Genomic DNA, 17189 nt, shown 5'->3' with positions numbered 1-17189 from the left:
TTAACTTTTGTGCATTGTGCACTTCTCTAAATTTTAACAGAACAAATAAACAGTTGTAAATTCACTTCAAGTTGGCTACTCTTGATGAGAACAATTACAATTATGCCTAATTTCAGGGTCCATATTAATCTCTGGACAGTGAGTTGTATATTTACTGTAGCCTAAAACACACTTCAGCACTTCACACAGGATTCCTCTGTAACACTGGACAGACTTCAGTTAACTTTGGGCTTCAGCTCTGAAATGTGTACCCATTGTCATCTGGAGTTTGTATCTATCCTGATTGAGGGGGATCTATGGCTCTTCACATCTCTGTTGGATTTAAAAGGTAAAGTGAATATTAATGTGCCATTTTGAAGTTTTCTAATATTTATTCATTGAATGCAAATGTGGGTAAAACTGTCCTCTTATTGGTCAGATTATTCTGCGTTATCCATATATGGATTGACAAGCTCTGCCAGCTTATTGTGGCTGTAGCTGTCGTGAAACACGCAAACATTTGTACGAATGTAGCCATCATTACTACCCTTAACTGGTAGATAAAATTTATTTTATTTTTATATTATTTGTTTATAATGCAGTTAGAGCAGGAATCAAGGCTTCGTCAGGACAGAAAAGAGCAATTATACATTTTAAGACGAATATTTTTTTATACTACGGGGTGTTGAATGCTTGAATCTGATTGGTTGACGAATGTTCTAAAGTAACTGCAATTATTTTCAGGAACGGCTAAAGTAGTTCCAGGCGGGTCTTGACAGCATTACAGTTCCATATCACTTTGCTTCAAAAGATTTCAGTTTTTTTCTTTCTTAAGGTCTTTACAGCTTACAGAACCAAAACCCACAACGACATTGACCGAGCAAATAATTATATTAAACAATAGGATAAAAACGACAAATTGTTTTGTCACAAATTACATTTCATGTACGGAAAGCACATACTCTCTTTCTCCCACTCAAACGCACACACATACAGTACGGACACACTCTCACAGAAACATAATTTAATAATTACAATACTTAACAACTTAAGCTACATGACATTTCTCACTAGCGATGTAATAACGGCTCTGTTCTTGGAGCAGATAAACTTACAGTTTCGCTATTGGTGCTACAGTGTTGCTGCTGCTGAACACTGTTGAGAGACGCGCAAAGACTCGGGTAATTCATACACGCTTGATCTCTCCCTCTAATAACTGCATTAGTCTGCTATCAATAGCTCAAGCCTCTGTAACTAGCTCTAAAATGGCGTTTTGGGATTAGATGCGGAAGAAATTAGTCCAACACACAATGTTTTAAAGATAAAACCTGCCAAATGTCTAGAAATACATCATCTGAACAATGTTTTGAGTTGTGGTAACCGTAGTATAAGCAGAATAATTGACTCCGGGCTGTTGAATTATTGAAAAATACTGTGCACCCGAAGTGTAACGGTGCATTACCACCTCGGGTGTGCATTATTCCTAATAATTCAATGGTCCGTCATCAGTTATTCCTTGCATAACACATTTCTCGTTAAGAATTATGATACCGCCTGGTTTATTGGGTCGGATTGCTTTGTCGCCTCAACCGAACCGCTCCAGAGTTTGTTTTCAATCGGATCGAGACCACCTCGTTCAGGCGATCTCGGAGCGATTGTTTTGGTGCGGATCCAAGAGGAATTGCTCAATTCATATATGCTTAAATGAACCGAACTAAGGGAGAAAACGCACCAGGTTCCGAAACAAACGCTCCATAAGAGCCAGGTGTGAAAATGCCCTAAGAGTGACAGGATAGGGCCATATATGTATTACATTTAGCTTAACATCACATTTAAAAAAAATGTTTTTTATTGTTACTCCATGTATTTGAAGGCATGTAACTAGGATGTAGTGTCTCTAACCTGGCACACACCTTGCCCTCCGCAGCTGTTGTCTTGCGTCACGCGTTTCCGTCTGTCTGCTCATGTTGGTGCACTTGGAAGCAATTGAACACCTTCTAGAAAATAGTAGTAATGAGGGCAATAGTAAATGAAGACAAATTCCACAATGTAATAACTAATAATGTGTTTATGTACTGAAATGAAACATACGGCATTCTCTCCACATCCATCCTTTTTATTGACGGCTCGACCACGTTGCTTTAACTTTTTCAGCTTCTTCATGTTATAGTAATACTCTACACACTGAGCTATTGATTTTGTCTGCAACTTAAAAACAAACATCAATTTAGTATTTAGAGACATTTATTAAAGGGTTAGTTCACCCAAAAATGACAATTCTATCATCATTTACTCACCCTCAAGTTTTCCAAACCTGTATATGAATTTATTGCTTCTGCTGAACACAAAATATATTTTTTTTTAAGAAAGTCGGTAACCAAACAGTTTATGGACGCCAATGACGGAATACCATAATACCTTTAATTACCGACATTCTTCAAAATATCATATTTTTTGTTCAGCAGAAGAAAGAAATTAATTCAGGTTTGGAAAATCCTGAGGGCAAGTAAATTATGACAGAATTTTAGTTTTGGGGTGAACTATCCCTTTAAGGCAATAGAGAGCTGCGGGGATGATGTATTTGTCTTAATCAGGGTTGAAGGGTAGATTTTTCAGGGTGAAGTCAGCATCACCCTGGTTCTCTCGACAAAAAGCCAATGGGATTTTTCCATTAGCTTTTGGATTACTGCAGAAAACAAGCCCTGTGACGAACAAAAGTTTGATTCTTGCAAGCTTTGTTCATCAAGATAATCTTCACAAATGAGCATAACTTTTATGAATTTTGAAGCCTAAATACAAGAGTGTGAATATAAACACAGGGTAGTAAAAGCAGTTGAGTAGTAGATGACTTTTCCTGTTCGGCATGATGTTAAATCCCACCGACAACCTTTTTAATCCCATTTAGCCACTCGTTAGCAAGTCTTTTAAGACAGGTAAAAATCACAAGTGGGGTGTGACTAATGTATCTTATGTCGTAGATTAAAATGTGAAAATGTCTTGCTTGTGTTAACCATAGCCATTTAAGTGCCCCTATTATGCTTTTTTGGATATTACCTTTCATGTATTGTGTAATATACAGTAACTGTTTGTGAATGTAAAAGGTCAGCAAAGTGTTAAAGATCAGAGTGCATGACAAATAAAGTTCCAGTCTCACTTCCTGTAACATACCTATGTAACTAACAAATTTGCACAATGCCAGCCAGTGGTCTTCATTGGCTGCCTGCAAACAAAGTCTCCTTTGACCCTCAAACACTGGTTGTAGCTGACTTGAGCTGATATTTATACGTAAAAAAACAACAACATCATTACTGTTCGTATCACTGTGTATCAATCGCTGAGGAAGCCTCTGGAGCTGAAATTCAGAAATGGTAATGGTTGTTTCGTTTTCGACACGTGCTGTAAGCGGTAGACCAATCACAACAGACTGGGCCATCCGACCAATCAGAGCAGAGTAGACTCACGGAAAAAAGGGTTTAGAGAGATGGAAATCATCAAACAAACTATTTTCAGATTCTGAGAAATGAGGTTATGTGCAATCTATATTGGGAGAAAATGTAAATATTATTTTGACCTTAGATGCATATAAACCTATTGTAGGAGAACTCCAAAACAAAATTAGGAGCACAATAGGGGCACTGACTTTGGAATGATAGAATTGGACGTTCAAAAATGCGAACTTGTTTCCAGATTTGATGGCTCATTCCTACACCACTCAAAAGGGATTTAAACAAACCCCAAGTATCATTATGCTACTCGCCCATCATCATTTGTATTACGGGTATGAATGATGCATCAAATTTGAGGACAGGTGTGCTATTACTTTTATAACCTATTAAACTTGTGATTTCCTGACAGTATGCAGTAAAACAGGAAAGACTTATGCTATATCTAGAGACCAGAATATCACAGAGATACGGGGTGGGGTCTTGCACTAATTCAGGAATGACTTCTTTTCTGAACTCTAAATTTCATACCACATTATGAATCTGTTGAAAGTCCTTGTCATGGTCAACCAGAGCTTTCTTGAAAACTTTCATCTCTTGGGCAGTCCACTGGTCTGACCCTGCCAATTAAAATGAGCGACATCACGTTTATGAAGGACTTATGAGTTTTATGTATTTCATGCAAGTCCAGTTCTGCTCCTGGAGAACCATTTCCCTACAGAGTTTAACTACAACACGCCTGCCTGGAAGTTTCTGGCAATCCTGATGACCTTGATTAGTTGTTTCAGGTGTGTTTAATTAGGGCTGGAGTGAAACTCTGCTAGAAGGTGTCTCTGCAGGAACTGAATTGGACACGCATGATGTATTTGTGTATTAAGAGCTTGTACCTGGGTAGTGGTAATCATTCAGAGGATGCCAGGAGGTCCGATAATCTCCTCTCATTAGCAGTAAATCCAGTGCTGCCTGAAAGTTGAATAACATATTAAACATCTGTAAATAAAACTCTCAGTGTGATGAATAAGCTCACCATTATGTTTCCTTGGACATCATGAAGGCAGTGGAGAGCGAGTTCGATGTTGGTGCCTCCTCCTGGTAGCACACTCGAACAACACATGTCTATAAGCTCTGTGACTGAAGCACAAAAAGGACGCGTGATCAGTTTTAACCTTTTGCACAAGCTAAAAAAAAAAAAAAAAAAAATTTTTTTTACAAGGTTCAATTATAATTTTGGAAAAAACATGGTTACATGTTGGGCCTCATTTACAAAATTTTGCGCAGAAACCGTCCTACATCTGATCTTACAATCATTTCTCAAATGTGCGTACGTGTGACTCCGAGAACGAACGTATGCACAAAAAAATGTGTGTATGCCTCTCTTCCAGAAGTGATATTTATAAATTGCAAACGATCTTGAAATTGTGCGCAGCTGAATGGTTTCAGATCTCCGCTTTGTAAGCGCCTAATGTCATTAATATATAAAAGAGCACCAGTCAGCATCCAAATCATTTACTTGAGAATTGCATAAATTTCCAAATCACTCTTTGCCACGATGAAAACGTCAAAAAGACAGTTTTTATAAATACGAACGTTAGCACGGATTTGAACGTATGCACACTATAAGATTAAATCTGTGCGTATGCACGTTTTATAAATGAGGCGCCCAGTGTCTAAACATGGTTCTCAAGTCAACCTTTTGGGCCCCATTATCCACAACAATATTGAAAGGCCTCGAGACTTTTTTCAATTGTTCATGATTTACTAGAGAAGGATTTAAAAAAATATTTTGTACTCAAAATGTGTACCCCATTGAGGAGGTAAAAAAAAAAACTTGTTTTGGCTTATTTCAGTTCTTGTTTTGGACAGACCCAGATAAAGGTGTGTTTACCCCTTTGCTGTGTCTCTGTGTTGGTAGAGAGATCTTTCCAAGGAGTCCAGACGAGCTGAGCAGGGTGTTCTTCATAAAGCATGTAGAGTGTGTCTCGCACTGGGGGGATCTCTGCTTGAAAACGCGAACCCACGTTAATCCTCCTAAAGGACACGGGACAAACGTTACTGCCATTAACATAGAAAGGAAATGGACAGTCGTGTAAATAAAACTGTGTAGAATCTTCCTCTGTATTTAGGCAATTCATTCCAATCCTTTTTGTAAAAAACAAAACAAAAAACTTTATATACAGTTTTAAGCAAAAGTTTGGGCATCCCTGATAATTATCATAATTTCAGTTTATAATCTGCTGGGCTTTCAAAGCAGCAACTTCATTTGAATATAATTTAAACCTTATGGAAACAGTGAGATTTTAGTTCTGAAGTAACATTTATTGAATCAACAGAAACAACAAAATGTGAGTAATAACAAAAACAGACAGGTCCAAAAATGTTTAGTAGAGCCTCTTTTTGCTGAAATAACAGCCTGTAGTCGCTTCTTATAGCCACTGATAAGTCTCTGAATTCTGGCTGCAGGAAATTTGGACCATTCTTCCTTGCAAAACGTCTCCAGTTCAGTCAGGTTTGATGGTTTCCGAGTGTGGACAGCCCGCTTCAAATCATTCCATAGATTTTCGATGATGTTCAAGTCTGGGGACTGTGATGGCCATTCTAGAACATTGGGTGTTTCTCAAAACAAAGAATGCAAAGAACGGACTTGTGTTCTTGGGGAGAACGCTCTTGCTAGTTGTTCTTGGAAGAATGAACTCACAAGGTGACGAGCACACAGAACGCTGCTGACAGTTTGAGACGATGTGTTCTTGCTGGTATTGCGCAATAATACCCCCGCACAGACGGCGTCTGCAGTACCCAAACATAACGAGAATTATTGACGTTATTATTGGCCGTTATTCTTATGGAGATTCTCACTTCCGAAAACGTTTGAGCACATTTTCGATTCGCAATACATTTTCGTAAAAATGCCAATATTTGAAATCTACACAGTTGATTTCTCGCATCAAATGTTCTCAGAAGTGAATTTAGTGACGAAATAGCGTACGAAATTGTAGAAAAACGACTTGTATTGACCTGCCTCTCCTTCCTCGAATGCCGAAATGAATGCTGGGATATTTCTACCGTCAAGTTCACACAAGTTACCAACCGTTGCATCCTCGGTAAAATGGGCGTGTCAAGAACACTTCCGGGATTTTTAACCGTTCTTGCCAAAATGCAAACTTGTGTATTGGGACAGTACTTGGGCAGCGACTGATGACGTTTCACAAGTCCACAAGAACACAAGTACAGACAAGAACGCATATTGAGAAACGGCCATTGAATCTGTGTCTGTGCATGAATTCCTTGGTAGATTTGGAACAATGCTTTGGATCATTGTCCTGCTGAAACAACCAACCCCGGCGTAACTTCAACTTCTTGACTGATTCTTGAACATTGTTCTTAAGAATCTGATGCAACCCTTAACTTTGACAGTACCTGTGTTTGCCACAGAGCCCCATAGCATGATGGACCCTCCACCAAAGTTTACAGTAGGGAGCGGGTTCTTCTGCTGGAACGCTGTTATTCTTTTTCCACCAAACAAAGCACTTCTGGTTGTGACCAAATAACTGTATCTTAGTTTCATCTGTCCACAGCACATTATTCCAAAATATTTCTGGCTTGTCCAGATGAGCCTTGGCATACCTCAAACGACTCGAAAAGGCTTTTTCCGCATCATCCTTCCATTGAGCTGTTCTTTGTACAAAGTGCGCTGGACAGTGGAACGATGTACAATGACACTATCAGCAGCAAGATGTTCTGTGACCATTCTAACCATTCTTGCCTTTGCCTTTCATATATTTTTCTTGGCCTACCACATCTTTCCTTCACAAGGACTGTTCCTGTGTCCCTCCATTTTCTAACTATATTTCTGACTGTGGAGACTGAATGACTTTTTGTACCCTTCTCCTAATTCATATTGATGAATTATCCTAGTTTTTAAGTCATTAGAGAGTTCTTTTGAGGTTCCCATGTTGCTACTTTCCAGTAGAGAATCAAAGAGAAACACAGCTAGCAATTAGCTACCTTGAATGTCCTTTTTCATGATTGGTTGCACCTGTGTTTTCAGTCTACTGTTCATTAAGCCAATTAAATTAATTATGTGTTGCAATCAATCAGCATTTAGTGACTACAGGGACTCAAATCAACACAATTGAAAGGGTGGCCAAACTTTTGCACAGCCTATTTTTCACATTTGATTTTATTTCATACAACTAAATAATGCTACACTAAGACGTTTTGTCTGAAAAACATCACATTATCCAGCTTTCTCTAGAAACTGAATGGCATATCACTACGATCTTTTAAAAAAAAGACAGAGCAAATGATCATGCAACCTCAGAGGGGTGCCCAAACTTGTGCATAAAACTGTATAACTAGATATTACGTGCAATATTTTGTTTTCATATACACTGATAAGCAGTGGAACCCATGTTCCTATGTGTGTGTATATACTGATCCATACAAGTAACAAAGGTCAATTTAAACAAAAGCCTTAGATCAAAAGATTTTTAAGATCATTCAGTCAAGTGTACCCAAACTGTTGGCTGGTATTATATAAAAAAAAGTACAATTTTTCAATTATAAATCAAAGCTTTTGTTGCCACAAAAAACTTTTTTAGGGACCTGAGATAATATAATAAATAAATAATTAATAAAAAGATCATAATCGTACAAATCTAACTAAAAACTTGAATAATTTAATATGAATGAATTTATTATACCCTTTTACAAAGTCTTTGTTTTGTTTTTGCGGTCTACTAAATTAGGTTTTCATGCTTGAATGTAAAAAAAAATATATATATATATATATATATATATATATTTATTTATTTTTTTACATATTTGACATTGTTGCAGCACCTTTCTTCGCAGTCTGTCAGTAATGCTCTGGGCTGCGTTTCCCAAAGCCAACTATGGACGCAAGTTCCGCCTTTACGAAACACAATTAAATGGAATTTGCGACAATAGTTGTCTAACAATGCTTTTGGGAAATGCACCCCTGTTCAGTTCCTATATCTATGAAGCCCCTCCTTCCAAAAAGTGCAATGTCCACTGATTGGTCGGCTGGATCAGTGTTGTGATTGGTCAACCACTTTAAACATGTTTCGGAAATGTCACGCCCCTTATCATTACCATGTTAGAAAAACAGTGTCTCTTGGGAATGGCAACAACATAACACACTACTAACCTCACTCCCTTTATATTGCATATGCATTGGGCGGGAATTATTTAAATGAGGAATACTGTAACGTTTGTTTCCTGAAGAAAACTCAAGACTACAATCAAGGCGTTTCATGGAATTCAGAAACAGAGCGCATTGAAATAGAGAATCCCTTTGGAGTGACTTTGAGCTTTGTAACTTTGCAGACAGTTTTCATGCTCAAACAGCAACATTAAAGGGATAGTTCACCCAAAAATGAAAATTCTGTCATCATTTACTCTCCCTCAAGTTGTTCCAAACCTGTATGATTTCCTTTCTTCTGCTAAACACAAAAGAAGATATTTTAAAGAAGGTTGGTAATGAAACAGTTGCTGGTCCCCATTGACATCCATAGTATTTTTTTTTCCCTACTATGGAAGTCAATGGGGTCCATCAGTCGTTTGGTTACCGACTTTCTTCAAAATATCTTCTTTTGTGTTCAGCAGAAGAAAGAAAGTCATACAGGTTTGGAACAACTTGAGGGAGAGTAAATGATGACAGAATTTTCATTTTTGGGTGAACTATCCCAGTTGAAAATATAAGAAAAGCATAATAGGTCTTTAATACAGATGCAGAGTGACTCACGGCCTTATGTTGAGGACTGTGTTGTCAATTGGGAAGGGGACGCCATCTGTAGGGTTTCAAAGTTAAAATTATTTGGCAAGAAGTTGGAACAAAAAAAAAGGTTCTCTCAGAAAATCTAACTAAAGCTGAAATCATGGGTTTGGTGCTCACCGAGGGTGCTGGGTGGCGGTGGGCATGGCTGATTCTGCGGCAGGCTTTTAGAGTAAAGGCCTGTCCCAGGACGGAGAGGGCTCAGCATGGGCTGAGGGGTGTAGGGATGAAACCGAGGGCTCAGTATGTGGTCTGCCAGATAGGTTGGCGAGCGCAGCTGGCTGGGGTAACCAAGGCATCTCTGCAAACCCTGGGTTTCCTGATCATGGGCCCACTGTGGTGAAGATGAGCGAGGCAGAGGTGGACTGGGGATGATCAGGTGCTTTAAAGGGTCAAGACAACGAGACCTCTTAGATGCACCTTTACGAGTTTGTGACCTCTCAGCCTATGGAAGATATTTAGTGGTTAGTGCAAGATCGCCTTTTAAACTATCCCTGAGCGATGATAAAAAAGCCAACTTAGGATATTCACTGTTTATTGTTATTATGTTGTTATCTACTAGAACATTACTTGATGTGTGGAAGCTTGGGGGTCTAAAACGTGTGTAACAGAGACTGGGACAGACACAGGCATGATCAATGGAGACAGGTTTGCCCATTTGGACTTTTGCTTTTGTCCTGAATTCCCCTTCTGTCCTTCATCCTGTGACAGAAGATAAATTATGTTAATGTAAGTATTGATTTTCATGTTTTAAGTTCACAATTATACTTGAATTAATGTGAGCACCAGCGTTGAGGCAGACGGCTCTGAATTATGTTTCTCCATTGTTCCAACAGAGGCAAGAGCTTCTTGAGAACATGAGGGCTGCGATCGAGATCTGCGTACAGATGAAGTTCTTTTATATGTTCTGCAGGAAACAAACCAGAGTAAAACTTAGTGATTTTATCATAGACCTTCTGAATCAGAATATAAGTCTTTGTGTTAGGTCTGCTAGAAAATATACAAAAAATGCAACGTCATCAGCTATTTAACAAAATAGCTCCCCGAAAAATGACTTTCACAAAAAACAAACATAAATGTTCATGCTGCTCTTTTCCATTCTATGAACGCATTTAGAGACTAGCAGCTGTCGAGCTCCAAAACCGACAAAGAAGCACTATATAATTAGTGTGAAAGTTTTTTTTTTTTTGTAAAGAAATGAATACTTCTATTCAGCATGGTTGCATTAAATTTATAAAAGTAACAGTAAACACATTTATAAGTATATTATTATACACATTGCATGAATGTATATATATTCTATTTGTCAGAGAATCCTGGAAAAAATATATCAAGTTTTCCACAAAAACGTTAAGCAGCACAACCGTTTTCATATATAATAATCTGATAATAATCAGAAATGTTTCTTGAACAGCAAATCAGCAGCATGCTAGAATGAATTCAGAAGGATCATGTGACACTGAAGACTGGAGTAAGGATGCTGAAAATTCAGCTTTGATCACAGGAATAAATGACATATTCGAACAAAAAACAGTTACTTTAAATACTTTAAATACTTTAAATTGAATATTTGCTATATTACTGTTTTTAAAGCATTTTGATCAAATGAATGCAGAATTAGCATAAGAGATTTTTCTAAATCATTTTACAAACCTTACTGACCCCAACCTTTTGAACAGTAGTGTATATAATAATATATATTTTTCTAAATTTGCACTATTCAGATATAGATTAAGCATGATAATATTGATCTGTTCCCTGGTGGTTAATTTGAGGACATTTGTACTCTAATAGGGGAAATTATTGAAATAATAAAATTTTTATTTGGCTAAAATAATTTTTAAAATATCCTTACTCTGTAATCGGGCTGGAAACTGGTAATTGGTGAAAATATGTCATATGACAGCTGTGAGCAAAGGATTAATGTTTAAATTGCTATTCCGTATGCATTTGACAGAAGAAAGTAAGTCATACAGGTTTGGAACATGAACATTTTAATTTTTAGGTGAATTATCCCTTTCAGAACATGGATCTCTAATAACTTCATACAGCTTTTAGAGTTGGGTGAAATACCCATAAAATCTCAAAAATGTTGCTTTCACTCCATTTTCTAACCTGCAACCAGAGCTTGGTTCCTCTCCTGTTGATTTCCCAATGGACTCCTGCATAAGTAAATGCAAACATTGATTATTTCTTCAAAAAAGGATCACATATGGAAAAAAGTGGAATGTTGTGTACCTTTTGTAAAAATGGGTTGCCTTTATAAGTGCTGAAGGATGCAAGCGCCACCTGACTAGGTGAAACGAGGTAGGAAGAGCGTGGTCGTGAACGTTTATGACAACTAGGCTGAGGAACGGGCAGCGGAGGAGCTGGGACATCAGACAAGACGTCCTTAGAGCAGGACTTCCTCTTCCTGCTGTTGGGTAATGGTGCATGAGGAGGAGGAGAAGGAAGTGCAGGATCAGGAAGGTTACAATCAAAATCACTTTTCGGTTCAGGGCATAATAAGGCAAGTTGAGTAAAACTGGAATAGGAGTGGCGTCGCTTTAACTTGTTCAGAGGTTTGGGGTCTTTCAGACTGTGTTTCAGCAGGATTGGACAATGCTTCTTGGGGTCGACTGAAGCTGGTGGCCTCGTAGGGCAGCCCACACTGGAGGTCGCTCTGATAGGCTGAAATGAAAGCATCTCTTTCCATTCTTCAGGGTAAGACTCAGAAAAATCAAGATTGGTTTCCAAACCACGAACATGAAATGGATTCTGTGAAACCACAGGATTTTCTTCAACAGCGTCGAGACCAAAAGTCCACTGGGTGGAGTTTAGCATCTTGGCGCTTTCTTCAACCTTATACGATTCACTGGCAGTCGCTAAAGTCCAGCTTTCCTGGTGCGTTGAGCGTTTTACCTGAGCGCGATGGGTGTCTTCTGCATAGCACCCCAACCCAAGCTTGGGTTTTCCAGGATAACTGGGCTCTTTCAGCACAGGAGCTAAAACAGGCTTTGGTTGAGCGCTGAAGAGGCCGCGCGCCGCACGATTAACCGTAGGCTCCCACGGTGAGGCCGGCAGGTAAGCGTAGCTGGTGGAGGAAGGAGACGTGAAGTGGACTCCGTGTCGAGACGCACAGTGATGTTTTAGGGAGTTTTTGTCACTGTAGGTTTTGTGGCAGCCAGATTGAGTACAGTGATATGTCTTCCTCTTGTGGTGGGTCATCGTGTGGGAAGTGCTATGGAGAAATAAGGAGACAATGACACTGGAAACAGGATTTGTGAACACTGCAATTTCGATTCGTTTACCTTTGACTAACTGTACATCCTCTCATTTTGTAAGTGATAAAATTGGATCAGTTAATTCAGACAGTGTAAGAAATATCCAGTAAATTTACAGCACTGTGCAAAAGTCTTAGGCACGCTAGTATTTTCACCCCCCACAAATGGTTTTAAGACAGTTATTTATATCTTTTGCTCTAGTGTGTCAGTAGGAAATATCAGTTTACATTTCCAAACATTAATTTTGCCATTAATTGTAATAATCCAGAAAATGCAGTCTGACAACAGCCGGTATGATCCACAGGGAGATCTGATCTCACCATTATCAATCAATCCATCTGGGATTACATGAAGAAACAGAAAAAAACTGAGACAGACTAAATCCAGAAGAACTGCGGCAACGTTTCCAAGAAGCTTGACGAAACCTTCCCACAAAGCTACCTGAAAAACTATGTGCAAGTATACTGAGGACAAAAGCTGTTAAACACAAAGGGTGGTCACACCAAATATTGATTTGATTTGGTTAATAGAAGTTAACTGTTAAATAAAATCAATTTATGGCATTATTTTTAAAAGCATCCTCACTTTACAGCATTTTAACACAAGTGCCTAAACCTTTTCACAGTACTATAGCTAGGCTGGAAGGTTTTTTCAAGCATCTTGGAGACGTTGCCACAGTTCTTCTGGATTTAGTCTGTCTCGGTTTTTTTCTGTTTCTTCATGTAATCACAGACGGACTTGATGATGATGATGAGATCAGATCTTCGTGTGGAGCACCGGCTGTTGTCCTACTGACACACTAGAGCAAAAGATATAAATTACTGGCTTAAAACCATTTTTTGTGGGTGAAAATACTAATGTGCCAAAGACTTTCAGGGATGGCCCACTGGCTAGCGTGAGAGTGTTTTGGGAGTGTTGTTGCGCGACTGAAGAATTGTACATCTATTTTACAACGGCATGTGAGATTTGCTATAAAGTGAAAGGTGAACGAGTCAAGGAACGAGTATATCTATTTTATTATACCTTGCAGACACAAACATTTGGATTTCTGTGGTATATTCTATATTGATGCACTAAATTCTGATCGTTCGTCACCAAAATAATGTTAAACTTGTGGTGTTGAAGCTACTAACCAATCAGTAATGTTTTGCATTGAATGCCATCATTTTTTAGTATAAGTGGTTATGAATTTATGGAGTTACAATATAATTTCCAGCTAGTTACAAATTTCCTTTTTAAAAAACAAACAAACATGATTTTAATTTATTAATTTAGAAACCGCATTTAATTTAAATATTAATCATTTTCAAAATTATACATTTTTATTCAAAACAAAAATGTATACAATTTTTGGTGGGGTTAGTGAAACTGAACAAATCCTTATGGACCCTTTACACATTTCCGGGTTTGTCAGAAGCAGAGCTCGTCATAGTTGGGTAAACTTAAGTAGCGGTGAATCGGAGATGACAGCAAATCAAATTTTTGTATTCCTGTTTGCTCCAATAGTAAAAGAAAAAAAAATCTGTGTTAAGAGTTTCCACGACTTTCCAAAAGAAGGAAAAATACAGAGATTGATTACAGCAGTCAAAAAGAGAAAGATTTCAATTTTGACAACCTGTCACCACAACAATCCTATCAATTCCAAAATTAAGTCCCACCCTACATTTCTTTCACAAGGATATACGACACAATAGGGAAGGAAAGACTATCACAATTTCCGTTTCATCTTTAAATGCCAGAATGATGCATGTAATGTAATTTATGCTAATTACATTGAATAACAATGTAAATTCTGCCTCGGCTAAGGTCTATCATAACATCCTGTCAAGGTAGTAAACTGACGTGCATGATAGGCAATACTGTATATTATACATTAATAAATATGCTCACTCGAAACCACTTAATCCTTTACTCATTCACTATTCACTTAATAGTAAATGCCGTAATAGTAAATGTACAGCATTGCTGTACTATTATTTAATTATTGCAATTACTTTGTATTATTTGAATATTTTTTGTATTATTTTAATCATGTTTCTTTAGTTAGTTCATTTAAACCTGATTTTTATTTATTTATTCGTGAATTTTTAGACTGTTCAATCATCTCTAAACCCTGTAGCACTCCTTTGCTGGACCCCTGTTTGAAACCCTCTGATCTAGAGAATGAATGGCCATAACTGAATCACTGAGATGCCAGCACATGTGATACTTACAGCTGATGATAGTTTTGAAATGCTCTCTGACAGACGCTGCAGATATGTGGCCCTTCATGTCTGTGGATCAAGAGGTGTGTTTTAAGTGCACTGCTGGTTTTAAACTCTTTCCTGCACACACGGCACTTATTCACAGAGACACTGGATCTCAGCTCGGCATCTTCTGTGTTAGGACGGACAGAGGTTAATGGGCATGATGTGGACGTCTTTCTGCTTTCTGTATCAAATGAGAAAGGCATAAATTCTGGTTTGGACATCCAGAAAGTCACAAAAACAGGAACAACATAGAGATTAAACGTGCTATTTTTCTTACTTGAATCAGACCTGGAGTCTAGCCACAGTTCTGGATCTATGATTGGCAGGTCTGATGGTGGCGAGAGCCTGGAGACACTCTGATCTGAGGGGGTTCCCATCTCCATTACCAACTCAGTGGGATTCCTGTTGTACGTTACAGTGGAGAAATATAATTCAGTAATTTGGAAACATTTCTTAATATATAACAAGCGAAAAATCACGTTTCACGAGCGCAATGCTGCGGGCTAAGCTAAAAAATAAACTGAAGATATTTGCAATCACCTCAAGAATGTGAATGTGTTAAAAGGACATTAACTGTAGATTAAACAACTATTAATTTCTGGATGGTAGGTATCTATCAGTCTGAAGTAATATAACACACAACAAAAAATTATCTGAAATGAACCCAACATCGTAACGTAAAGCAAAATTAGCAAGTGCAAAAGCATGACACTAAATGTAAAACACTGAATTTAATCCGATGTAAATGCACGCTATAAATGAGTGTTTACATGTTTATCAAGTTATCTGCGTGTCCCGTCGAAAGTTTGCTGATTATTTGGGAAAATAATTAGCAGAAACGTCACAGATCGCAGCCAGCAAGGTAAGCCGATTTAGCGGTTTCTTTTTGATTCGATCGATCGATTCGAAGAACCGATTCAATAGTTCAATTCATTTCTGACTCAAGAGCGTGATGCGTATTAGAATTCGAATCGAATTCGCGATGAGATGCATGCGTTTTTAAAAAGGTACACAATATACTAGGCCTAATTTGTTGTTATTAGTGTGAATTAATGTTTTCAAGTCCTGTCAGTTATTATCTTATCTTGTTATTAACCGCAGTCTCTAGGACACGGGGAGAATTTAAGGGTGTTTTGTTTCATATTAATTTATTCTGCTCAAACTTAATTTCCACCAGGTTGATTTATAGGCCTACCGTCTATTAACGTCATAAACATGACACCGTGTACATAACAGTATAGAGTTGAGCAAAAGTCAGAAAATTCCTGTTTATTTTGTACAAATCTGCTTCATGTTGAATCTGACTGTTCATGCATGACTGTTCTGCTGCCATGATTGACAGACTGGCATTTCAATAAACTGCTGGGCTGCCATTCTACAGGTCTACCAGGCCACACTGAGGCCTGTGGGGAACTGGCCTGCACTGAGGCGACAGACCAAGATTAAGCTGTTCAAGGTCAATCAGCGGACACTTTCTGTCTGGTAAGTAGCTTCTTTGAGAGCCAGATGTAAAGGTAATTTTACAATTTAGTCGTGCAATTCTCAGATTCAGTTCATCCTATTAATTGTGCCATTTCAAAATAAATACAACAACAACTTGTTGTGAATATTTTCTTACACAAACGCATCACTTCGCTTCAGAAGGCCTTTATTAACCCCCCTGGAGCCATGTGGAGCACTTTTATGATGAATAGATGCACTTTTATGGACTTCAAAACAGAAATGGCCATTCGCTGCCATTATAAAGCTTGGAAGAGCCAGGACATTTTTTTATATAACTCCGATTCGATTGTATTTGTCTGAAAGAAGAATGTCATATACACCTGGATGACTAAATCATAAGCTAATTTAAATTTTTTGTGTGAACTATCCTTTTAAGGAACATTTATTTGTTTTAATATAGATCATATAGTCCTAAATGAATATTCTTTATTTCAGAAGAATTATTTACCATCACAAAGGCGATAAAACAGTCCTAAATGATTGTTCTTTATCTAGAACATTTGTTTGCCCTCATAAAGGTCATGTACAATGTCTTACCCATTTCTTTTATTTGTATTGCTCATTTATTCATTAGCATTTTGTTCCTATTTTTTTTTTAAATATATTGTTATATTTTGTTGTTGTTGATAAACTCGATTATAAAGGTATGCAGTAAGTTAAATTCATTTTCTAGCAATTCTACCCTTAAAAAACATCTTTGAGTCAAACAGTTTGTTTTTACAGTTTTATTTATTAAATAGTAGACAAAATATAAAAAGTATAAAAAATATATAAATGTAAACAAAAGAATATATAGTACATACAAATATTAAAATACATTTTTAACAGAAAATTAACAAAATTAATCAACCAAAAGATAATTTAAAGGTGACATATTATGCCCCTTGTCACAAGATGTAATATAAACCGATGGTGTCCCCAGAAATTTCGGCTCAAAATACCCCCCAGATCATTTATT

At 37.6% G+C, this 17189-nt stretch overlaps 1 protein-coding gene across 6 annotated transcripts; it reads right to left on the bottom strand.

The window, feature by feature from the left end:
* Positions 1–233: 233 nt before the first annotated feature.
* znf541 (zinc finger protein 541) lies at positions 234–15611 on the bottom strand. Of its 6 annotated transcripts, none has more exons than XM_079872700.1 (16): positions 15499–15611; positions 15006–15130; positions 14693–14909; positions 11455–12436; positions 11332–11378; positions 10003–10123; positions 9787–9918; positions 9337–9661; positions 9187–9232; positions 5308–5450; positions 4450–4553; positions 4310–4385; positions 3954–4042; positions 2071–2187; positions 1893–1976; positions 234–312 (listed from the first exon to the last, which is right to left on the bottom strand). In XM_079872700.1, coding segments are annotated over exons 1-15 (2583 nt in total). In that variant the 5' UTR covers positions 15501–15611; the 3' UTR covers positions 234–312; positions 1893–1919. The 6 variants fall into 6 exon arrangements, with proteins under 6 accessions (XP_079728826.1, XP_079728825.1, XP_079728827.1 ...); XM_079872699.1 differs by having other exon boundaries at positions 235–312; positions 1882–1976; XM_079872701.1 differs by having other exon boundaries at positions 235–312; positions 1882–1973.
* Positions 15612–17189: the final 1578 nt, after the last annotated feature.

This window comes from Squalius cephalus, assembly GCF_949319135.1.
Source record: "Squalius cephalus genome assembly, chromosome: 5".
NCBI lineage: Eukaryota > Metazoa > Chordata > Actinopteri > Cypriniformes > Leuciscidae > Squalius > Squalius cephalus.
This window is presented reverse-complemented; position numbering and strand designations above follow the sequence as displayed.

Coding starts and splice junctions, on each gene's coding strand:
- znf541 (XM_079872700.1), bottom strand. Junction 10,124..11,331: donor GAACCAAGCTCTGGTTGCAG/GTTAGAAAATGG, acceptor TGTTTCCTGCAG/AACATATAAAAGAACTTCAT. Junction 2,188..3,953: donor TTCAACAGATTCATAATGTG/GTATGAAATTTA, acceptor TTTGTTTTTAAG/TTGCAGACAAAATCAATAGC.